Genomic DNA, 23,718 nt, shown 5'->3' on the forward strand with positions numbered 1-23,718 from the left:
TGAATGAATCACAGAAATTATACAATATGAGTATGTATATGTAGATGTAGGAATTCTGTGTTCTCCTTGCCTTTCTTTACGTAAGTTATTAAATTATTCAGAAATATCCTGAAATTTCTCGCTTATTACCTTATACCCCTTGAAATTTATTACAAAACGTATGAGAACGTTGAAATTCTCACTCGCACCTCATCGAATTAAAAATTCCCTGTAAGTGGAATTTGCTATTCATGTCACTTTTGGTCCCAAAGTTTAATGCGTATCAAAAACAAGAGTGTTTAAGCATTTCCAACGTTTTAATTATATAATCTTTTCTTAAATTGTTGATACCTTAGCTTATGTTATACGAATCTACTCAGAATTACGTCTATTTCATAGTAGGGAAGTTGTTTCATAAGGGTTCACGATTCCTCAATAATAATATTGATATGATATTCTTTTTTTCAATTTTTGTGGCAGAACTATAAAGTCCGTAACAATACGTCACTCACTTCGAAAACATTATTTACCCATACAAAAAATATGCTAATTATAAAGTTGCGAAGGGCAATTGTAAATATTTAACCTAGCATCACGTCAATGAACACAGCGCTATATCCACATCAGGTCGTCACTGAAGTCAATTGTCACCAGTGTTCAAACGACTTAGAGTTCACGTTTTCATAGTTGTCAGAGTACTACATTCTCAGATTAATCCTACCACTATACCTTCATTCGAACAACGCTTTCAGTCTTATATTCGTTACAGATTATTGATTTTATTTAGGTTCTTTCCTGTTTAAATTGTGTTTACACCTAAAAGGTTGTTATAATTTGATATGATCTTGATTTGATGAAAATGTTGGCAGGATGCTGATTGATTCATAATGTTTGACAAAATGTAGTCTACTTAAAAAAGTTGAATTGATGGTTATTTACAATTGGAACTTGATAAAAGATTTGGAGTTTGTTTTAAGAGAAGTCTTCTTGAAGAGTGAGTCTTAAGTACTGAGTGACAGTTTTTGAAAACTGCAAATTAGGTGAAATAGGGAGTCACACATAGCTGACTAAGTACATTTAAAATATGTGTGAGCCCAAAAAGATATGAAAGATAGGAGACAAGATGAAAGATGTGAGATTAAATATTCAACACTACTTCCATTTCTACAGCAGACTTGATACTTTCACAGTCATACACCATAGCTAAACACTGCCATTTTGTATTCTAATTATTTCAAGCTCAATCATATATTCATCACACATTGCAGTACAGTAGAATAGAATGTTTATCACAATATACATTGAAACATATAAAATACTGTTATTAGAAACTTGCATAACAGATTAGGATAGGAATAATGAACTAATTATTACAAGTAATCTGCATGTAGCAGATTGTAATTTCCGGCCTACATGGATCACGTTTCGGACGAATCAATCTTTGCCGCACCTGTTTCTAGCATCGTATTACATCCCAATTTTCTATTGCTTTCCAAAAATGTACCCTGTTTCTGTTTAACCCCGTTATGTTTCAAAACCTCAGCTTTACCATCCTACTTCCAGTATCCTTTTTTTCTTTTCATCTCCCATCTCATTTCCTCAACTATCTTGACCTTCCGGATGTTCAGCTTGCACGTTCATTTTATTGTATCACAACTGTGCTGTGTAGTAGTACAGCATCAATATTAGAAGTCTCCTTTTGGAAAATTTGAGTAACTAATTTATCGACGTAAATATTTCTTTATTAAAAAAAATATATAGATACACAATTAAAATTAATTCAGCATTCGCACCGAAATTTTAGATCACTTTAATCAACTTCATAGGCTTTCATGATACCGCAGCAAAGATCAATTAACTGCATATATTCGCTTCCGCCTTCCAACAATCGATAACTGCATTCCTATAGATAGAAAATTCAGTATTTAGATTCTTATTAGTTTACTCCATAAATGACCCATAAACTTCTTTATTTTATTACTCATATGCAAAATAAAAATGGTACAGACCGCAAGTTTTTCTCCAATTATCGCCTTCTGTTTGTCAGAGAGTTCGGTGGAATAAACAATTTTGTCATTCAATTGTTCAATAACCTGCAACGTATGTAAAGTAAATAAAAATCGTATGGATATTTAGCATAGAACTAATGAATTTAATTAGTAATATTTATAAACGGAAACTGTCGTGCTTCCAATGCAATGTAAAAATTGAATACCTGAAAAACTGAGACTTAAACTACAAAGGGATGTCACTACGATTATTATTGTTATTGAAAATGATTCAATAATACTCGTGATACTGGATAGTACTGGATAGTACTGGTACATCTAGAGAAAATTATTGACTGAAAAATCCATTATCTTCAGACTGTGGGAATTACTACGTTTACAGTTATCAAAAATCTATACTCTGCTTTTATGCACATTCCCAACAACAGAAGTTTTTAATCTTTCTTTTTATCAATTACTAAAATCATCAGTAAGTTTATCTATTTCTGAATTATTCTAAATAAAAAAGTTTTGAAGCAATTTCTCTATGTTCCAAGATATTCTATACCATAAAAATATTGACGACTGGAATACTCTGTACCATCCATACTGGTAGTAATGACTTTGAGACCATGCAAAAGTGTATTTATTAAGGTTATTGGAGGTTTCTTACGATAAATTAGATAATCACATTGGATTCAATTTTTTTAAATCAAGAAGCTTCCATCTTTGCAATCATACTTGAGTAGGATAAAAATAAAAAAATTACCATGTTCTACACTCACCTGTGATACTGCATAAGCTTCCATCATGTAATTGTCGATGAACATTTCCACTTTGTTGTAATCCTTTGACTGGCACATTTCAATCATTTCATCCAACCATTTATCGGGAATCACCTAGAAGTAATTAAAACAGTTCATTACACATATAGGATGATGCATTTTCAATGGCTTGAAGGATTAGTGTTTTCTTATAACCCTGTCCTTTATCTTCATACGACATCTGATTTTATTTTGCAATTTAGAAAATTAGAATAGGTACAATCGCAAAAACAGTGCATAACATAACAATATTTTGGACTCATTATTTCAAAGTCAGCTCCTTTGAATACTCAGGTTATGATTACGCCAGAACTGTTAAAGGACAGTATAAAGACTGACAGTTTTTCAATATTAATACTATCATTACGGACTAGAGCTGTGTAATTGACCGATTAATTGAAATAGCAATTAATTGAAAGTGCCGATCTGTCAATCAATCTATAAACGAATAATTGATCGTACTGATTGGTCGAAAAAAGGATTAATAAATTGATTGGAGAAATAATTAATCAAAACCCACAATTAATTGATGAATCGTACAACTCTTACACAGTAAAATAAAAAAATTTCACATAAGATAACGATGCTAACCCCGGTAACTTCCAGTACATCATCTATTGCAAATTCGGCACCTTTGCCCTTTAGTCTTGATACAGATTGTAAGCATGTTATAGCTCGTCTCATATCTCCACCAGAAGCATCGACTACCTTCATCAATACAGCTTTATCTGCTTTCAAATTTTCCATATTGCAAATTAGTTCTAGGCGCTCAATGATTTTCTCTTGACCCAATGGCTTAAATCTGAATTTCGTGCACCGAGATGTTAACGGCTCTATGATCCGAGAGACGTAGTTACATATTAGGCAAAATCGTGTGCTGCGAGATTCACGTTCCATAGTGCGTCGTAACGCTGCTTGTGCAGCATTAGTCATGCTATCTGCTTCATCAAGAATTATTATCTTATATGGAGGGCATGGTTTACCACTGCAATGTAAAAAGAAATTAGAGATGAGTTATTACAATGCTTTTTTGTTGGATTTTCGTTTGCCAAAGGAATACTTACTAAAATTTTATTAATTAATTGCCTCAGAATAGAATAGTTGTCATACGAAATACTGAAATAACATTACATTTCTTGGGAATGATATTCAAAAAATAAATCTAAGGAAAATGCATTGCATATTTCGATAGATGTATGCTTTATAAAGATAAAAAAGTCAATACTTAAAACTTCCAAATATCCTCTCAAGCAAATTTTATGTCCCGTTGTTAATAAGGGCTGTTAAGAATTTTATAACAACTCCTGAGCTCAACTGGGGATATCTTTCCACCAAATTTAACAAATGCTATTTCAAAATATTTCTCAAACCTTTTACTAAATCATCATTGGCAATAGATATTTGTAACTATTCACAGTCTTTATGTTTGCTAATTGCTAGTACTTCGCAGTGTAAATTGTTGATTATATGAAAGAAAGATCTAGGTATGTGCTACACTCATCTCCAATAATGTCAAATTTACCCTATATTACAATATATATTACACTATATCAGCTATGTAAAATTGGAGATGTAGAAAATTCTAATCTAGTCAGCAGACACAAATAATCAGTCTGGTAGTTCATTAATCTCAGAAACATACATGAAGTTGAGACCAGGGGCTACAATTCATGGCCGAACGTATTGAACTTCTGTTAAATTGGTTTATAATACTTATTTTTATAAGGATTGTGTAATGTATGCTAAAATGGTTCAAATAATAATATGGATTTCAAATTCAAAGGTAGATGACATAGAATTAGTTTTTTCACTTACTCGGGTCTTGTGCCACTGGCTGTCAACTGTGCGAAAGTTTTAACTTTGTCTCTGATTACTTGGATGCCACGTTCATCAGAGGCATTTAATTCTAATATCCTATCTTTGTACATGTCCCCAAATAATTGTCTTGCAGCAGCTAATATTGTGCTGGTCTTTCCCGTCCCTGGTGGGCCATAAAACAACAGATTGGGGAAATCGCCACCAACTAGACATTGTTGTAAGACCTTGACTACTTCGCCTTGTTCAACAACATCCTCTACAGTTTTGGGTCTACTGTGGAATTGAGAAAAATGTGCTTAACGTGTCATAATGGAATTGTGACATTGGTCTACACTTTGAACCGCGGCATATTTAGAAACAATTATTTCAACCAATTGTGGCAGTCAAATTTGATAACCTAAGTATACAGCTAAAGTATTTACAGAGGTTCTTACAGTCAGGTCTCTTTTAGTGGGTAATTTATTATGGCGCAATGTCTAAATTAAGCATTTCATGCCAACTGAATGAACATCTAACCCTTATCATATTGGCTTTTGAACACTACACATAATTTCACCATTTGACACTCTCAAAAAAAAATGAAAAGATTTAATAGATATAGATAAAAGGTACTCAACATCAGTGCAGAAGCCAGATTTCAATCATGCTGGTTCGATGAAAAATTCAAGTAAATATGATGTAGCTCTTTCAATTTTCCTTGCAAATTATTATGAAACTACATAAATTAACCTCAATTTTGGTTTGCAAGATTGAAGAAATTCAAAACTTTCTATGATCCAATGTTTTAACATAATCAAGAATCAGCATAATATGTACCGCAGAGGACTTATATTCGAGAGAAGTTTGAAATATCTATGTATTATAATTATCTAACCAAACTGCTTCAGAAGCAAGTCTCCTTCTGAAACGAAACTACGTGCTGAAGATTGGGATTTCAGACGTTTTTCTAGTATATTTGTTCAGTAACCAATCCTGAAATTTTTTGCATACGAAGTTGAAAAGTTCAAGTGCAACTCATTCAATAATAACACAGATATCACGTCGTGAAAGAACTCCTTTCAAAATATTTTTTTCGTACTCGACAAATACTCATTACCACGAATAAATAATATTACTTTAGACATACTATTTTTCAACCCATGGTGGTGAAGGTCCTTTACGCTTATCCTTTGAACTCGAACTTGAAGTAGGCTTTCTGTCACTGGGGCCGAGTTTACCTCTTTTCAAAAAACCATGCATTTTGTTCAAAATTATATCGCTTGAACGTTGACTGATAGAAAACCGGCCAATGTATTAACTTCGCGCGTTCATACGTCAGTAAAAAAATTCACGACATGCGCAAGATACGTTTTCCTATATTCATGATACTCGTAAGCATAGACTACAGGAATAACTAAAAACTGCCATAAGCAAAGGGATATCAAAGGGATATTACAAATACAGACGCCAAGATGCGGCGATCAGCACAAGTAGAACGTCGTGCTTGAGTCCCTATACAACAGGTCGTGCGAATAGAAATAGTGAAAATCGATCTATTTTTATTTGTATGCACACAAAACTGCTGACATCAATGTTACAATTTTTCATTAATAATTTTCCTCAATTTTATATATTGTTGTCAAATTTAGCTATTAACCCTAGAGGGGTAAGATTATTTTTTTTTATGTACCTCGTTAACGGGGGTAAAAAAATGTCCCAATCTTGTAAATTCGATCTTTCTGGTACGACATATCGTTAAGGGCCCTATAGGGTCTCATTTTTTACAATTTTTAATAAAGAATCACGTAGGCCAAAAAATTTTTCGCTCAAGTTCCAAAAAAGTCCTCAAAATTGGTAAGCGAAACACGAAAACGTTAGCCGTTCTTTTGCGGTGAGAAATTTACATTTGCGCGACGTCCCCCCCTCCCCCCTCGTTTCCGGTAAGGCAAATACTAGAGAGTTTAATTTTCCAACAAACAAAATGCAATACATAACTAAATGAAGCAATTATGATATAATAGGACGACTGAGTCATGAGATCTAATCAATCCAGCACTGGATGGCCTCTCGCATTTTCATATTTTCGTTACTAGAGGGCATTGCATGTGGTGTTCCGTCGAGTTATAGGAGATATTTTGTATGTTATGTTATGTTTTATACCTTGGCTGCACTTAGCAGTGAAAATGGTATTGCCGAACCTGCGGACAGGCCGACGGCCGGGTACTGGGTAGTTGTTAAAAATGGCCGACTTCTGAACTTTATTCCTGTATGTCTCCCCCATTACATTAAATAAAAATCACCATTAATTATCAATTTTGTCAATTGACAACGTTGAGTAACATGCCGCGTGTCAAAGCCTCGCCGAAAAAATGCGTCAAAACGTCCAATACGCACCCGGCAGCCAACACTTGGGTGTTCCTTATGAAAGGTAAATAAAAAAAAAAGAGAATAAATAAATCAAACAACTGGCCAACTGTAGGGTAAAAATTAGCTGCAATCAATTTTTTCACCCGTTTCTTTTCCCAACACCATTATTCTCATTAATTTTTAGTCCTATACTATTTCTTTTTATACCTGGATCAATACTATCATCGATCAAAGAACAACGCTGGTTGTTATTCTTTATGTAATTACAAAAGACTGCTACTGTCCTTCCACAATTGTTTGACCAGCATCAATTTACTGAACTTACACAAATTCCCTCCAGGAAAAATCTGAGATTACTTATTTTTTCAAATGTAAATGCCCTGTCGTCTAGTTTGTTATGTTTTGAAATGCAATTGAAAGTTCATAATTCGGCTAGAAAACTAGGGCATTGTATGAATTCGGTACCTACTAAAAAATTGTATGCATGAAAATTTTACATTTTCCCAATTCGTTTTGTTGTGTCACTCTTTCTCATTGATTTTTTTTTCAGGTGATGGCTTAGAGAATACCGACGGTAGTTCTCCGGATGTAGTTAAACTCAGACACCCAGCCTCCAACCAACCGGCTATGTTTGTATTCAGCCCAGGTGATACCACCGTTCAAGAAGTTTTAACCTTTGATGAGAATAAAAGATCATGGTTCATAGACGACAATGTCAAGTCAGATGGAAAGATGCATTTGTCGACGCCAATTGATCCAATATTCTTGGTTTTACCATATCTAAGGAAGGTAAGTGTTCATGCCAATCATTATTTCATAATTCAAGACTAAACTATGTGATTAATAGGAATAGGTGGAACCTTACGATGAAACTTCACATCACAAATTGATGTACAATTTATATTTCATTTCAGTCACAACAAGTAATGCCTCTTGACCAAATTCTTCGTGATGAAGATTACCCAGGAACATCCCGCCTTGCACGATGTCAAAATCTGAAACTATCTTTGATCGCAGATCGTAAGGGGGACGAGGAACTGCAAGCTTTCAAGTTTAACGAAGACAAAGCAATGGTCTGGCTTCAAAAAAAAGTTGGGCGAGTCGCAGAAATACTTAGGCAGAAAGGTGTACACGTATCCCAAGGAGCTGTTAGTGCTACCTACGTTAAAAGCAACAAACACGAATCTGGCACAGAAGTTGGTGAGAATCTGGATAGGAATTCTCATTTTCTATTGATCAAATTATGGACTCGACATGCAATAACGCATTGATATCCCGTGATATATAAATGTTTGATTTCACTAACTTAATCAATAATAACAGTCTCAATTTCTTTCAGAATATCTTAAGTATGCACATGGCATCGTTTCGGAATACCTTGCTGAAGACTTGTCAAAAAAACTAGCCCAACACTTAAGTCTGCCCGATGATCCAGAAAATAAAAAACGAAAGTCAAACAGTCCAAAGGAAAGTAGCGACGATAAGAAAGCTAAAAAAGACACACCAGAGTCAGAGTCTGTCCCAAGAAATGGAGCACTAGACTTAACAAAACCTGAAAAGGTATGTACGTATGCTAAATTATAGAAAATTTGAAAATCTCGGGGATTTGTTTTCATATGACAACTTTTTAATAGATCTCACAGAATTAGGTGAAAAATTCATTGTGCAAGCTTTCTAGACACTTTGTTCTTTGCATATAAAAATTTTATATGCATTTAAAACAGAGAAACCTTTTTTCCATTAAACGAAAATTGAAGCCAATACAACCAATTCAAAACTACAACGATGTGACGTCACCCGTGCTAAGGTAAATTTATATATTACAGAATCAGTGAAACTCAATTGCTTGTAACATCCGCAATCATCTTTTTTGACAAAACACAAAAAATTCCACCATATTGTTTTACATTTCTCTGCTTTATATTCATCTAAAAAATGTATTTTCTTTTTTTCCATTCAAAGACCTAATTTCGTACGGCTTTCTAATGATATATCGGTTCATAGTTTATGATGTGACAAGCATGATGAACATTGCTGTCCCAGATTGAATATAAAATAAGTTTTCAATAAACCCAGAAAAAGTGACTTTTATAAGTGAAAATCATTCCTTGTTTGACAATTATTCTGAAGTATAAAGAACTGATTACAAACCCTGACAACATTTAGTTTTTGTAACCTCTCATACAAAATTTATTTTGCAACTTAAAGACATAAGTGAGCGAACTTAGATTGTAGGGCTGGGGATCAGGTGGCAAATATCTTCGGATACACTAGCTGTGTAAAAAGTATCATGACATGATCATCAAGCAGTCGTTTGTATCATTAACGAAATTTATTTATTGATTTCTTAGACTCTAAACAGAGTTAACAATATCTATTTATGCATTGGAAAGGTTGCTTTAATTCAGGAAATTCTAACCAATTTGTTGAAACAGTATGAAAACTAGTTTTGTTCTCGTTAGCTGGCTTGTTGGAAGACTTGCATCTGAGATCTCATAACTCGTCAAATGTTGTCTTCATTATGTTTCACCGAGTGAACTTGTTTCTTCAGGGGAGGGCATTATCTCACTCAACAATCGATGTTCATAATAAAACAGATTTCAATTACTTTCAGTATCTGTCAAAGATATACCTTGTATGACAGTAAAAAATTACATCTTCGTAATGAACCTTGAATGAAGAGCAGGAATATTCCAATCCTAAACCATATAAAATTATTTCATAACTGTCTTCATTTTAATAATAATAGCAAATGTTTTTCCTGTTTTCCCTGTACTCTGAATATACATACCTACTCGTTATAACAAAAAATATACATTTTATACCAGCAATTTAAAGTCAACTTTTCCTTCATTGAAATGCATTGCCAATTGAAATATTATACTTCCACATTAGTAAGCTCAATGGATAATAAATTATGAGCACTTACTGGTCAAATGCTTGATGAATTTCTAAAACAAACATAGGCCTTAGCACTTGTGAAATAGGAATCAAACAAATGACTCGATCGGGTAGTCTTATATTAATTTTGGTTAGGAAATATAGTTTCGCTGTAAATTTACATGAAATGAGCTCACAGTGACGGTGAATTAAAATGTATCAGTTACCAGAGCTAAGTGTCAGATTATTTTAAAAATATCTTTTCAAATATTGTAGCCCCAAAAACCTCTGACCATTTCGAAGAAAGAGATGTCCAGACAGAAGGCAGCAGCTGGTTCAAAGAATATTTCGAGTTTTTTTAAGAAGAAATGAGCGGTGACCAAGTCAACGAATCAATCAATCGCCAGTTGGTTTTCCAAATTTATAAGAGATCTTCAAAATATTCTGAGAAGTCTCTGCGTTCCTATTGGTGTTAAACTTTAGATTTGAATTGGTAAAAATATCTGAAGGAAACTTGAAGGTTAAGCAATGTTCAATTATCTACTCACATTGTTGGAAAAATAGCCCAGAAAACCCCGCAATTGTTAATCTAGAATGGTAATCAATCATCACAATGGATTCATAATATATAATTTGATCTCACCTGTCTGTCAAAATCTGCGTCAGTTAACTGTTGCTCAAAAGATTTCAACGAAAATTAGTCATTTATTCCATTAAATGCATAAGTAAGATTTATTTTATATTAACACATTTCACGATTATCGAATTATATTTTATTATTACTCTTACATAGAGTTTGATTCCTTCGATTTTCTTTTCCTGATACAAAAGTATTCAACATTTGGGATGAATTTCGAATTAATTAAAAAGAAAAGATTCAAGACTTAGGGTGTTGATCTGCGAAGATTAATACATCAAGTGAAAAGTAAACACTCGACGTTTTTTGAAGACATTTATCCTGTACTGTTGCAATGTTTAACTTAGAATACGTTAGATATAAAATTCTAGTATTACGCATTTTACGCAATAAGGAGCTAACAAACGAATCCTACAATTGAAATTTGTGTAATACTTAAAATAGAAAAAGAAAAAAAGCGAGTGTTTTTTTGTCTCATATATTTTGTAATATTATAGCCTTTTCATTATTGGTTGGTTAGCTCCTTTTTGCTTCCTATAATATCCTTTATTTTAAAAGACTGTCCGAAAAAGCAATAATTTTTTTCGTAACCAATATTTAAAATTGTCAGAAAATTTCTTCCTCACTAATTGTAATTTTTCAAAGCCAAAGTTGCAAAAGTCATATTAGGGTAATATTGAAATGTTATAATAATCTAGAATATAGCATATTTTACGATTATCATGCAGTTCTATTGAAAAACTCGCAGCTATGTTACACGCAGGAAATCCAAATCGAGAATCGACTTTTGCTACTTTAAATTGAAGTCATTCATCTGGATATCTGAACTGTGTTATATCCAGTATTTATTGCATATTTTTATGATTTCTATTTGTGAATTCGTATCTAGAGTCATGCACTTCATTTTTATTTTCTCAAATACTTGAAAACAGCTACCTTCAATGCTAATTGTCATTTACTGTGGATTTGCATCCTATTAACAATGACATGTGTTTGAGTTCCACCTGATGCATGAAGGATATTAATGTAAATATATGATTGTTTTTAAATTATATAAACGATATCTGATGGTTACTGTAATTTAAAACAGAAAACCGCTGACACTGAGGTACAGCATATTTGATATCTGTATATGTGGAGTCACATAAATTATCCCATGTGTTTAGTTTGAACAGTATACGAATATTTTGTACTTTATTTTATATATTGCGTCGAATCGACTTTCCCGTTTTGTCATTTTAATGAAAACTACAATTTTATATTTGTCGTACTTAATTAGTGATGAATATTATTGATGATTAGTTGGAGGTGTCGATTGTGATAGCTCTATGAAAAGTTTCGAATTAGAAGTATGTATGAGTCGAAAAGAGTGTATGAGGATAAGTGATAAGTATTTGTTTTTGTCCTGGCTGTACGATGAAATATTATGTCAATATTGTAGATGTAATATAATAATATACATTCAGAAACAGCTATGCTGTATCCCTATCTCTGTCCATGCAAAGCTCATTTACTTTCAAGAAGAACACGTCAAACATATAAAATATGGTTGAAATTATGACTGAATATCTTGTAATCTGACTAAAAAACACATAAAGAAACTTCAGTGACTTGACTCAAATTAATCGATACATTCTTGATCAACATACACGGTTTTTATTTCATGTTAGATATTTTATTAAATATTTATTTAAATTAATCGACACATTCTTGATCAAGATACACGGTTTTTATTTTATGTTAGACATTTTATTAAATATTTACATGTTACAAACAATGAATTACAGGCGTAATTGCTTTAATATCATCTCATCTTGAGCCGAGAATAGCCTCTCATGTAATCGACATAGGTTCACTCTTCGGCTCTGTGGCTTCAATATCCCTGCATTTGGCATGTTGCAGTTCTCTCCGTACTTCACCAGTAATCGAGTGATGTGATTGTTTCTTCAATAATTCCAGCAGAGCATCCCTCTGTTCCGAACTGACATCACTTTTGTAACGCTGAACAAAAGTTAAAAGTGCTTGATGCCACAGAACAGGCAAGTCTCTTGAGTCTGTGCTAAATCTGAAATTTTATAAGTAACATTTACATTGTTAATCGATTGATTACTGTTACTTTTACATTGGATGTGTTACATATCGTTAGTGTCCGAGAATCGTGATCAGGAGCCACACCATTAAAAGTGTAATTTTGACTGATCAAAATAACTAATAAGAATTAGTTATCGCATGTTCATTACACATAGAGAATCAATTTACTTTCCAGACTGACTGATGCAGTTACAAACCAAAAGTAATATTCTACAAGTTTTCATTTCAACCAAAAATACAGAAATTAGAATTGATTATTTTTCTCTATATCTATTTCACTGAATTGTCAAATCCGAAAAATAATGGTATATTCTTGTAACAAGAAGAACTAATTATAAATACTAAATTACTAACCTCAGGAAATGAAATACAACAGCATCCACGACGCGATATGGAAGGGCATATTTTTTGTCCAAAAATATTCTCAAAAAAACGCTACTGGCACCCGTGTAATCCATTTCTGCAATTTTTAAAATTGCTGCAGACGAATGTAAAATTGGAATAGAATTTTTGGCAATCACCGAACCAATTATGGTAGCTTCCCTCAGTGTACAAGAACCAGATTCTAAAAGTGGTAATAGTATGCCCTTCATAAAACCACCAGGCTTGAATAAAGCTTTTCTCAATGCTTGATATAGGTGGAAATTCAGCCTTTTATATTCGGCAAGGTCATCCCTGACACGAGGTAATAAAACAAGGTTGAAAAATCTTTGTGCCATTTTCTCTTTCAAATTGGATGCAAAAATTCTAGTTGCCTGATACATGGCAGCAGCAGACCATTTAGGAGGATCTGTAATGTACAATATCTGCTCCCAATTCTTCAAATTCGGCACAATTTTGAAAGCTTTTGGTAATTTTCCACTGCGGTATTTAGCCAGCACATCCCTAACTCCTTCATACATTTGTCGAACCCTTGGATCAAGTTCCTGCATCTGAATGGAACCAGCATCAGAGAATTGTGTATGAATTTCAGTCTTTTTCTCAGTCAACTTGTCCATTATGATATCAGCTAGAGTTCGCATCGGCGCTTTATCTCTGTTCATAAACATTTCCAAAGCCTGTTCATCCTCTTCATTAATTTCTATGTTGTCGTAAAAGTGATTTCCTGTTTCATCTTCACTCGATTCTGCTTCCCCCTCGCTATCATCATTGCCAAGTTTAGTAACAGGTTTTTTTGGAGACTTCGAAGGTCTTTCCATTTCATCCTCCTCCTCCTCCATTTCCATTTGTTGACGCCTGGCTTGTGATAAAATCTTTTGTGAAAGACCAGAGTCGACAAACTGAAATATTCATTTTACTTTAATAACCACTCATTGTCAGGTGAAAATCGTGGTTAAAACAGATATGTATAAAAATCGCCCGAAGTAAATATTTTGAAGATTGAATGATTTTATCTCATGCAATTGCCACAAACATCATGAATGCCTCTTGAAACAGACACTTCCAAGCAACGTGGTCACCACCTATGCGGACACAGGTACAATTTTTAATCGAGCCAGGCCTAGTGTAACAGACAGATCATGCTGGCAAAAACTTGTAAATGGGTTGGCACAGGCTAAAACCACATGGATTGGAGGGGTCCATTTTAAAACACATTGCTGGCATATTAAGTAGAATGAAATGTTAATATTTTGTTGAATCTTAAGAAACCACAATTTGCAGGGTTTTTGTATAGATTATTGAGGTGATACTTTTTAAAGCCACACAGCAAGTTTTTATTTTTCATACTGTTATGTTTTTATTGCACTAGCATCTATCAAGATGTGCACGCAAGGTTGAAAATTAATCAAACAAAATGTCTAAAATTATAACAAAAATTATGCTGTAGAGCTTAAAGATAATTCTTCAATGGGACATATATTGAATGAAAATGTCAAGAAAACGTTAGATATTTTCAACAAAATTTTTTATGAGGCTGAGGATCGTAATGTTTATGTCACGATGTGTTTATAAAGGCTAAGCCATTGCAGTAAAACATCTTTTATCCGAACTAATTGGGACCAAGCCTAGTTCAGTTAATCAAAAGTTCGAATAACTGGAATGCAATTTTCATCTCAAGATATGATAACATATACAACACAAATTTGAATCTATAAACAGTTTATATTAAATCTCTTTCAAACACCGAACGCTTATTTTATCGGTAGAAGTAATATTACAAGTGGAATAGCGCCGAAAAACGAAAAATCTGCTCAAGTATGTTCAAACATGCGAGGTTCTCATCAAACGGCAGAGATAATTGAGAGTTTGAAGACCTAAGGTTCAGATAATTGAGATTCTACAGTATTTAGCAATTTTATAGGATCCTTTCAAATGTAGCAAACAATAACAGAACATGCATTCTAAGATATTATTGCAAAGCTGCTTAGACAATGCGGAGAATATATTCATGTTCTGTAATTGGTGTAAAATTATTAAACAGTAACAAAAATGTAATAATTTGACATTGGTGACATTGACTAAATGGAACATTGAGCAACTAATTATTAACTAGCAACCATAGGATTACCTAAGAGTTGATGTTTCAAAAATTGAGAATGTTTTGCTTCATTACGGTTTACACTATTTGAGATATAAATTCTAAAGTCCGGAAATGTTTTGTAAAATTGCGTCATTAAATTAACATGACGAACTTCGACCTCATGAAAAACTGGGATAATTTTTGTTCGACTCAATTTCAGAGACTGATATTATGAAAAAACCACTTTTATTTGTGATAAATTACACATACTTCTTCATCTTCATCTTGTCGATGCCTAATTTTTGTCCTGTTCTTCGGCTTAACCACTTTTTCGCTGTTGATCAGTTCTGCTAAGCCAATTTTAACATCCTGACGATCTCGCTTCGAAACCTTTATTTTCTTCGCTTTACCCATTTCACAATGATTATTTTAATTTATTGTCAATGATGAATCGAGAAGTAATCACAACACGTGGAATCGTGGCTAGAATCACATACATAACCAACACTGAAGCATATGTTCTTAGGGGCGCGGAGTCACCTTAGAGCATGTACTACTGGAGATAGCTTCGCGTGTACAGAAAGTGTAGCGGAGGAGTAACTGAGAGAGGTATATGTCGGCTATCATCTCTGTTACCACCCTCTTAGTATATACCTATGCTCTAACAAGGGAACGCTACACTAATGACATTTTGCATATTTTTCATACTTATGATACTGAGCGGTGAGGACTTGAATAACAATTCCCCAAAGACGTTCGGTTTCGAAGTCTATAGGTTTTGAGAAAATCAATTTCGAAATACTACGAGCGTGTTATATACACTAAACGGTCGCGAGCCGACAACGCAGTCCGTGGCGCACCGGGTAGCGCGTTAGATCGATATCCGATGTGGCTAACTATATATTTTACTTTTATTAATTTTTCCTTTTCTTTTATACGTTTGCCCACATCATTTACGTGTGTACTTGATTAAATTTATGCTGATTAACAGATACTTCGTAATTTACAATGATAAACGTGGATCTTGCTTTCGCTTACCTGTCGCTTGAAAAGTCAGGCTTACAATTGAAAATGGTAATTCTTAACTAATAATATTTGTGATAGATTTAATTTTTGCATAAAACCTGCCAGCCTTTCCAGTTATTGAGCCTGGCCCAATTATTTACCTTTTTTGGTTGCATATGCTTAATCCTCAGTTGTAAAATTATTAAAAATAAATTTGTAGTGTCTAACCTTCTAGGAATTGGTTTTAGTCATCGAGAAATTTGCAATGTGTGCCTTCAATTTATAATTTAGAAGAATAAAAGGATGAATCATTGGGTCTAGACGTGTCGATAATTGGTACACTTACCTTAGTCAATAAATCATCTTAGTAAAGCTAGTTATCATATATGCCATAGATCTCACCCTAGTAGTAAACGAAATCACCTTCAGCTGGTATGTTAACGATTGATACGGCGATCTAATATAAACGACCTTTTCAAAATTATATGACATGGTGAGCGTAGAAATTCTGTCGCCATGCATATGTGCAGTACAGTGAACGTTATTTATTGGGTGGACGCTGCGCGCCGTTATTTTTGTACCGTGGGTAGTCTCCGCACCACGCATGCCAGACGGGGGAGAGTGGAGGAAGTAAGCGAGTAGCGCGCATGCGCAGAACCAGAAGCGCAAAGCGAGCGAGTAGCGTGCCTGAGTGGGAGGTGACGGTAGTCCGGTTTCAGCGCTCACGGATAAAGGTTTGGTCCGAGTTTAAGTAGCGCTTCCTTGCTTTATTCGCATACCTACAATAAAGTGAAAATTTCGACAGCAAATACTGCAGAAGCATTTTGCTGCCCATGAAAATCCGACCCGAGTTGGTGGGTCGTAAAAAAACTACTAGGGATATCGAAGGGGTCAGTGTCTAAGTATTTCTATTTCTGGCGCCGAACAGTCGGAACGTTATTTGTGACTTAGTGAAGTGCTACAGTCGATGATCTATACGATTGTGTTTACTTTATGATTGCCATTGTGTTTACAAAAAATTCCGAACAAATGTGCATAAGGACGAATTTTAAATGAACGAAGATTCACATTTTATCGTCACATAGTTTAGTGATTTCGAAGATTTCAATCTTGTATTACTCTTGTGTATAAAATGTCAACATTGATTGAAAGTTGAGTAACACGGTCGCAAATTTAAATGCTCTCCGGTCCATAGAATGGTAGCATTCTAAGATCCGAATTTCGGTCTTGGCTATTCTGTGAGAAGAAAAACAATAAGCAGAAATTGCTTTAATGCTGTAAATACTTGAACTGAATAGTTCAACAATTGTTGGTAAAAAATGGCTCTACATAGTGTTCCACCAAAGCGAAAAGAAATTTACAAATATGAAGCACCGTGGCCACTTTACAGTATGAACTGGTCGGTGCGCCCTGACAGAAGATTTCGTCTAGCATTAGGCAGCTTCGTTGAAGAATATAACAACAAAGTACAGATTGTTTCGCTCGATGAGGAAACTTCCGAGTTTACTGCCAAAAGTACCTTCGATCATCCCTATCCAACGACCAAAATAATGTGGATACCTGACGCCAAGTGTACGTAGCTCACTTATACGAACTGTATCCTCAAAAAGTAAAACAACGAGCTCACTTTATTGTATAATACTGTTGAAAGTAAATAACTCAGTTTAAAGCTGAACAAACTGGTCATTTGAATTCGCTGTTTTTTTGTTTGAATTCGCTTTTTTTTTTTTTGGCTTGAATTATCGCCAACAGTTTATTAACCTCTTATGTCAATGCTCAGAGGCATGAAATTCTTTTGGTATTTTCTGCTTGGTCGAAACCATGTTTTTGAATGAGATAGTTTTTTTTATGCAAGTTTGAGTCAATCTGTAGTGTGCTATCTTCGGCGAAATTAATAAATATCGTTAATAGTACCATAACTAATCTTAAATACTTATATCAATAAACAATTGCAAGCGTGAGTGCAGCTTTGTACATCTAAGACTTTCACTAGTTAGATCTAGTCTACAATTTCTATTAAACTCACATTTATATGTTCCATTGTTTATGAATTTGTATGTTACGGGAACCATTTACATCACTGCTATAAACTTTAACCTCAAAGCTCAGCCTTATGTCAAATAGACAATAAATTGTGGCATCGATTACTGTAACTAACCACACCTGTTAAATTTGCTGCCTTATCAAGAATCGTTTCTTTGGAATGAATCTTGAATGATTTCATGCACAATAAGTTGATAAAACCTGTGGCTGATTTCAATCGTATAAATCAATAACTTCATAGGTATATTAAATATAACACACATTTTGTTGCAGCTCTGTTTCCTGATTTGCTGGCCACATCTGGGGATTACCTGCGGGTTTGGCGTGCAATAGACGCAGAAACACGACTGGAGTGTGTACTGAATAATAACAAAAATTCAGATTTTTGTGCACCCCTCACATCATTCGACTGGAATGAAGTGGATCCAAATTTAGTTGGAACATCAAGTATTGATACAACTTGCACAATATGGGGCTTAGAAACTGGGCAGGTAGTTGGGAGAATTAGTGTGGTCGCTGGTCACGTTAAAACGCAATTGATTGCTCATGACAAGGAGGTCTATGATATTGCATTCAGTCGAGCAGGCGGAGGAAGAGATATGTTTGCATCGGTAGGAGCTGACGGGTCTGTAAGAATGTTTGATTTGCGTCACTTGGAACATTCTACAATTATATATGAAGATCCTCAGCATACGCCACTGTTGCGCCTTGCCTGGAACAAACAAGATCCAAATTATTTAGCCACCGTTGCCATGGATGCGTGCGAAGTAATTATTTTGGATGTTCGAGTTCCTTGCACACCAGTCGCTAGGCTAAATAACCACAGGTACATATGACACAAAAGTTCTTACTTGCCTTCATCACACTGTATCGAATTTTCAATGTCATTTTTCAAATGTAGCTTCAAATTGTTTTAAAAGTTTTCTCGTTTTGGGAAATTATTTCTCTACATCACTATCAATATTACATATAGCGTGAATTTTATAGCACAGTCCCATCAAAGAAGTTGTAGGTACTTTTGCTCACATTCAATCTAAGACCATTTAAGATAAGTTAGTCAAGTTTAAGAAAATTATATTTACAAATACGGTCATTTTCCTAGAAATGCAAAAAGAAATAGAGCCTGAAATTACGAACAGAAACTTCAACACCGTTTTTTTTTTTTTTTTTCAAGATACTTCAAACGGTGACGATTTCAATAGATTCGTTCAATTTGTAACGTTCACGCTGACTTGTTTTGTTTGGAAAACTGTTTCTTACATTTTCTTGAAAATATATTTTTTTTCATCCAATAGTTGAATCAATCTGCTATTTATTGGTCAAAATGGATAACAGAGCAATCTTAAAAAATTACATATTGAACGATACCAACTTGACAAATCAAATAGTCATGTTGAATATATTATGTTGTTATATTAATGTCAACAGTTCACTCGTGATCATTTTTCCTATTTTTATTGGGTATATTATCCGAATGACAATAAATTTGATCGAAAAGTATTTCCTGATCACCAAGTTTTCGAAAGTACAACATTATTGAAAGTATCCATATTAGAATCACGTATAGAATAAATAATTTCACTCCAAAGTTATGGATCATGATATCTACTATATATATAGATAATCTATAGATAATAATTATATTTTCGATTTGTTTATTATAACAGAGCGAGCGTAAATGGAATAGCTTGGGCGCCGCATTCAAGTTGTCATATCTGTACGGCTGGTGATGATCACCAAGCACTAATTTGGGACATTCAGCAGATGCCAAGAGCCATAGAAGATCCAATTCTTGCGTACACAGCTGCAGAAGGTGAAGTTAATCAGATCCAATGGGGTGCAACACAACCGGATTGGATTGCAATCTGTTACAATAAGTCTGCTGAAATCCTACGAGTCTAGGTAATATCTGCTACGTTATTTGTTTTAAAATAAAATTGAGGTTGCACATACAAATAAACATGGAATTATACGGAAATAAAATTTCGAACACGTAACTTTTATTTAAGAAAAAAGAAATAATTATCCATATCTTTCAAGGCATCTTAAACAATGGAGAACGTGTAGTCAATATTCTATAACTCATATTTCAAACTCCTTCCGTTTTTTTATGTAGATTTCTTTACCGAAAAATTCGTAGAGCTAATAATAATCTATGATCAGACACAGGGTGGCTACAGTATGGAGAATGTAGATCAGATCAAATTATCCGAAAACCATAGTTTATTGATAAAATAAAAAGAATGTCTGCATCAGTCAGGGACAACACTTCCTTTAATTTATAAAGGAAAAACCTACATAAAAGCCTTCTATTTATTGCATAATATTGCACAAAAATCTGTGTTAATTTGAAGAACATAGTTGAAACCAAAAGTTCATTACAATGAAAACATTTCAATGTTTCCATTTCGGTATATTGTTTTTAATAATGGTTATCCATTTTATAATTGGGTTCGCAAAAAAGAATAGATCATTTGCAATATTTTTTTTTTATATATACTGCATTTATTAAAGCCGAATGAAATCCCTCCTCATTCGTCATATCTGATAAAATCAACAAGTCCGGTTTCTGTGTGTATATTATATTATTTAGCTGTATTGAGTGATAGGGTTATAAATGCTTGGAACACCAGATAAACGTTTCCTGCACGAAAATTATTCCTAATGAAACTTTTACAAGCCTTTCTTTTAAACTTATTGTGAAGACAGATTTTTATGCATTAAAAATGACTTGAAATTTTACTGAACATCGACTTGGAATATCTGGAAAAATCCTACAATTTGGTAATACACACTCTGTATCACAGACTACCTGTAACAGTATCCTTTCTTTTTATATCTCAACCTAATCGTCATAATAAATGCGAAATAATATGATGCCAATTTGGAACATTCATTATTACAGTCTTGTGATACTTTTATATCAATCAAATTATCTTTTTGTACGTAAGTATTTTTCGCCGATGTAGCTTTCAAAAATTCGTTATAGCATGATTAATTCTATTTGTTTGTTTCAGTGGGTATAATGGTCTAGAGTTTTATACAAATTTTATTGCAAAAAATATTCTGTTTAAATTCGTTGCTTCTTTTGTGCATGAAGTGTACGACTAAATTTTCGGGTTTCTAGCTGTTTAACGAATTCTTAACGAATTATCAACTTTGAACTGACTATATAATTTGTACATGCTATATTTAATAATTAACAGATATGAATCCCTGCACAGCAACAGTATAGTATAGTTGATATGGATTTCAATTGAGCGCTTTTGAAAGTAGATTTGAGTTTGAGGCTGTTTCATCTTATGGTAATTTATGGGGTTAATTTAATATTTTATCACCTGTAATCCAGGTACAATAGTTTGGTAAACTGGTTTCTAATTTTTTTTCGTGCAGGCAATTAGCAGCAGTTAATCAATAATCGAATTATTTATTACATAAAAATCGAAATTCCTTCTGATTTTATTAGCGTCAGTTTTCGGTATGATTAAATTTTATGTCTCATACGAAATATAAAATATTCCGTTACAAAATTTTTATAGTTTACCGTACTGTTATTTTTAAATAATTACATCAGAAAGAACGATTGTCAGAGAACATCAAAAGGGACTCAAAAAAGACATTTGAATATATAATAGTTCAACGGTATCGGCGGTCGAAAATCAACACATAACTTTTAAGAGCTGAAACTATGGAATGTTCAGAATATTTATCATCCTGACGAGGCAGTGTGCTTGGTAGTGTAGTAAGTCGAGTAATTTTCGTTTCTAATTTCCATCACTCTTAGCGTGGATCGAGATATGAAAGTGTATGAAGTTTCGTACCGTTACCTAGAAAATATTCTTCTAACTTGTCATTGAAATTTTAGTTATTCTATATGTTATTCACAAGTTATTCTTGTGAAGGAAAAGCAGTAGCGATCCAAAATTGGATGAACTTTAAGTAAGTTACGGACAAATAGGAATTTTTACCCCAGGTTCGTAAAATGTTTCCAATGCAAGTGTGACCCGTATACAAAGTTGGCTGTCCTCTATTGTATACCTATGAATTCGTATACCTATGAGTAAGATTTCAGTTAAATACAATAGCTGATGATCTACAGAATAATTTTAAACAATTGAATTAATTTCTTATTTATTGTTCATTCCAAATTATGCATATGCAAGTGAGATATATTTTCTTTGCTTTGAATTTGAAACTAAAATTGTCACGAGACAATTATAGATGTACATCAGATCTATGGACTCAGCAGAGTGCGTTATTGCATATATTCAGGGTCGTTTTAACGTATCAGAGGCATTACATGCTATCTCAAAATATATTCGGAACAGATGCTGTCTCAGAATGCTACTGGAAAGATAGTATCTTCAATTTCGCGTAGAAGCGATGCTATCTTAGAATGGGATTGGAAAGGACGTCTTAAATTTTGACTGAAACAGACGCTATATCAAATTATGAATGCAAAAGACGCTATCTCAAATTGTGACTGGCAAAGACGCTACGTCAAAATACGTTTGAAATAATGCTATCACAGCGAACTGAATGTTAATTAAAAATCTTGTGAAATTTGATTTGTCTGCTGATCTCATACCTTATTCTATGAGGTATGGGATGATGATCTACAAAATATTTGCGCCATAACTCAAATGGCTTCTGACAAAGAAATTATTCTTTATTTCTACGTATACCAGTTTGACCTTAGATCAATTGTCTTTTGAAACTATAGGTAACTCATGAAAAAAAAAAAAAAAATAGAAAAAGTATTTTTACTGAAAAAAATGCAAATCTTGAAGGGACGAAATAAATGTAAGCTTTCGTTTTCCGGAATCTAGAGACGCGTGGTTTGTTATTCAATAAGTTAATTTTTCAGAGTTTAAAACTATCCGCATGGAATAAAATGACGCTTTTTCTCACAAAATTAGAGACTTTCCTAATGCAAATTCCGGTGTTCTTTTATAGAAATCAAAATCATGAAAAAAGTCGAAGATATTCTTCAAGATGTATCGGAACATCTTAATTTCAAAGTTCTGATCGTAAAATTAACTTGATCTCGTTTAAATTAATAACAATGATTATCACTAGTATTTACTCCAAAATGTTGACATTATTTTTTTTCCGTCTTGAGAATACAAATTTGGGTAACTAACGATGCTCATGCATTAAAAATACTCATCATCAAACTGTTATTTTCGTGGTGGGTGCGCATAAAATCGAGATTTCCTAACGAGTGTTAAGAACCTCAGACGAATCAACGAGTCCCTACATGCGCACATGTCACAAATACTACTTTTCGTGCTAGTTCCTGTCAAAAACTACAAATTAGTCGAGTGGTTGACCGTATATGCAAGTTTTTTTAATTGATATTGACCGCACTGTAGTGCTGCCGAATTTATTTGCGGAAGAAATCAATTTACTCTTGCGGTCTTTTTCAAATATATTTTGGAACAGCATTTTTCTAATCGTGATTCGAGACAGCATCTTCTGTTATACCTGTGATACGTCGATTTATATTTCGTTAAAAGTGAACTTTAGTTGTTAATTTTCTATACTTGTATCTTCATATTAGAGCATAATCTCTAGGTCAAACCATTTTATTTATAAATAGATGATAGAAGTGATGAGATAATCATTATAAGCACTATTACATAG

The 23,718-nt window shown here is 33.6% G+C and overlaps 4 protein-coding genes across 8 annotated transcripts in view; 2 read left to right on the forward strand and 2 right to left on the reverse strand.

Annotated features, from left to right (window-relative positions):
- Positions 1-1,699: 1,699 nt before the first annotated feature.
- On the reverse strand, positions 1,700-6,030 carry LOC124302515 (replication factor C subunit 4). The gene is made up of 6 exons (XM_046758765.1): positions 5,736-6,030; positions 4,607-4,882; positions 3,383-3,776; positions 2,753-2,866; positions 1,989-2,072; positions 1,700-1,882 (listed from the first exon to the last, which is right to left on the reverse strand). The coding sequence occupies exons 1-6, from the start codon at positions 5,846-5,848 to the stop codon at positions 1,790-1,792; spliced, it is 1,074 nt and encodes a 357-aa protein (XP_046614721.1). The 5' UTR covers positions 5,849-6,030; the 3' UTR covers positions 1,700-1,789.
- A 722-nt stretch (positions 6,031-6,752) lies between these two features.
- Positions 6,753-11,943, forward strand: LOC124302519 (ribonuclease H2 subunit B). Of its 4 annotated transcripts, none has more exons than XM_046758771.1 (6): positions 6,753-7,016; positions 7,506-7,744; positions 7,870-8,155; positions 8,295-8,515; positions 8,680-8,762; positions 10,112-11,943. In XM_046758771.1, exons 1-6 carry the CDS (start codon positions 6,929-6,931, stop codon positions 10,125-10,127), a joined length of 933 nt encoding a protein of 310 aa, XP_046614727.1. In that variant the 5' UTR covers positions 6,753-6,928; the 3' UTR covers positions 10,128-11,943. The 4 variants fall into 4 exon arrangements, with proteins under 4 accessions (XP_046614727.1, XP_046614729.1, XP_046614730.1 ...); XM_046758773.1 differs by having other exon boundaries at positions 8,713-8,762; XM_046758774.1 differs by lacking the exon at positions 10,112-11,943 and having other exon boundaries at positions 6,754-7,016; positions 8,590-8,711.
- On the reverse strand, positions 11,123-15,560 carry LOC124302514 (bystin). Its single transcript, XM_046758763.1, has 3 exons — positions 15,295-15,560; positions 12,918-13,843; positions 11,123-12,537 (listed from the first exon to the last, which is right to left on the reverse strand). Exons 1-3 carry the CDS (start codon positions 15,436-15,438, stop codon positions 12,306-12,308), a joined length of 1,302 nt encoding a protein of 433 aa, XP_046614719.1. The 5' UTR covers positions 15,439-15,560; the 3' UTR covers positions 11,123-12,305.
- Positions 15,561-16,743: 1,183 nt separating this feature from the next.
- The window catches only part of LOC124302516 (DDB1- and CUL4-associated factor 7), a 44,503-nt gene continuing 37,528 nt past the window's right edge, over positions 16,744-23,718 (forward strand). For both annotated transcript variants that reach the window (XR_006907724.1, XM_046758766.1), the window contains exons 1-3: positions 16,744-17,601; positions 18,346-18,898; positions 19,740-19,974. Coding sequence is in view for 1 of the 2 variants with exons in the window: in XM_046758766.1 (XP_046614722.1) it covers positions 17,349-17,601; positions 18,346-18,898; positions 19,740-19,974 (1,041 nt within the window). In the remaining variant the exon portion in view is untranslated. The remainder of the gene's footprint in view (positions 17,602-18,345; positions 18,899-19,739; positions 19,975-23,718) is intronic.

This window comes from Neodiprion virginianus, chromosome 4 (genome assembly GCF_021901495.1).
Source record: "Neodiprion virginianus isolate iyNeoVirg1 chromosome 4, iyNeoVirg1.1, whole genome shotgun sequence".
NCBI lineage: Eukaryota > Metazoa > Arthropoda > Insecta > Hymenoptera > Diprionidae > Neodiprion > Neodiprion virginianus.

Coding starts and splice junctions, on each gene's coding strand:
- LOC124302514 (XM_046758763.1), bottom strand. CDS start 15,438: ATGGGTAAAGCGAAGAAAATAAAGGTTTCGAAGCGAGATCGTCAGGAT. Junction 13,844..15,294: donor GACAAGATGAAGATGAAGAA/GTATGTGTAATT, acceptor TGAATATTTCAG/TTTGTCGACTCTGGTCTTTC. Junction 12,538..12,917: donor GTTGTATTTCATTTCCTGAG/GTTAGTAATTTA, acceptor ATAAAATTTCAG/ATTTAGCACAGACTCAAGAG.
- LOC124302519 (XM_046758771.1), top strand. CDS start 6,929: ATGCCGCGTGTCAAAGCCTCGCCGAAAAAATGCGTCAAAACGTCCAAT. Junction 7,017..7,505: donor TTGGGTGTTCCTTATGAAAG/GTAAATAAAAAA, acceptor TTTTTTTTTCAG/GTGATGGCTTAGAGAATACC. Junction 8,516..8,679: donor ACTTAACAAAACCTGAAAAG/GTATGTACGTAT, acceptor CATTTAAAACAG/AGAAACCTTTTTTCCATTAA.
- LOC124302515 (XM_046758765.1), bottom strand. CDS start 5,848: ATGCATGGTTTTTTGAAAAGAGGTAAACTCGGCCCCAGTGACAGAAAG. Junction 3,777..4,606: donor GCCAGTGGCACAAGACCCGA/GTAAGTGAAAAA, acceptor TTTACATTGCAG/TGGTAAACCATGCCCTCCAT. Junction 2,867..3,382: donor ATGTACTGGAAGTTACCGGG/GTTAGCATCGTT, acceptor AATTACTTCTAG/GTGATTCCCGATAAATGGTT.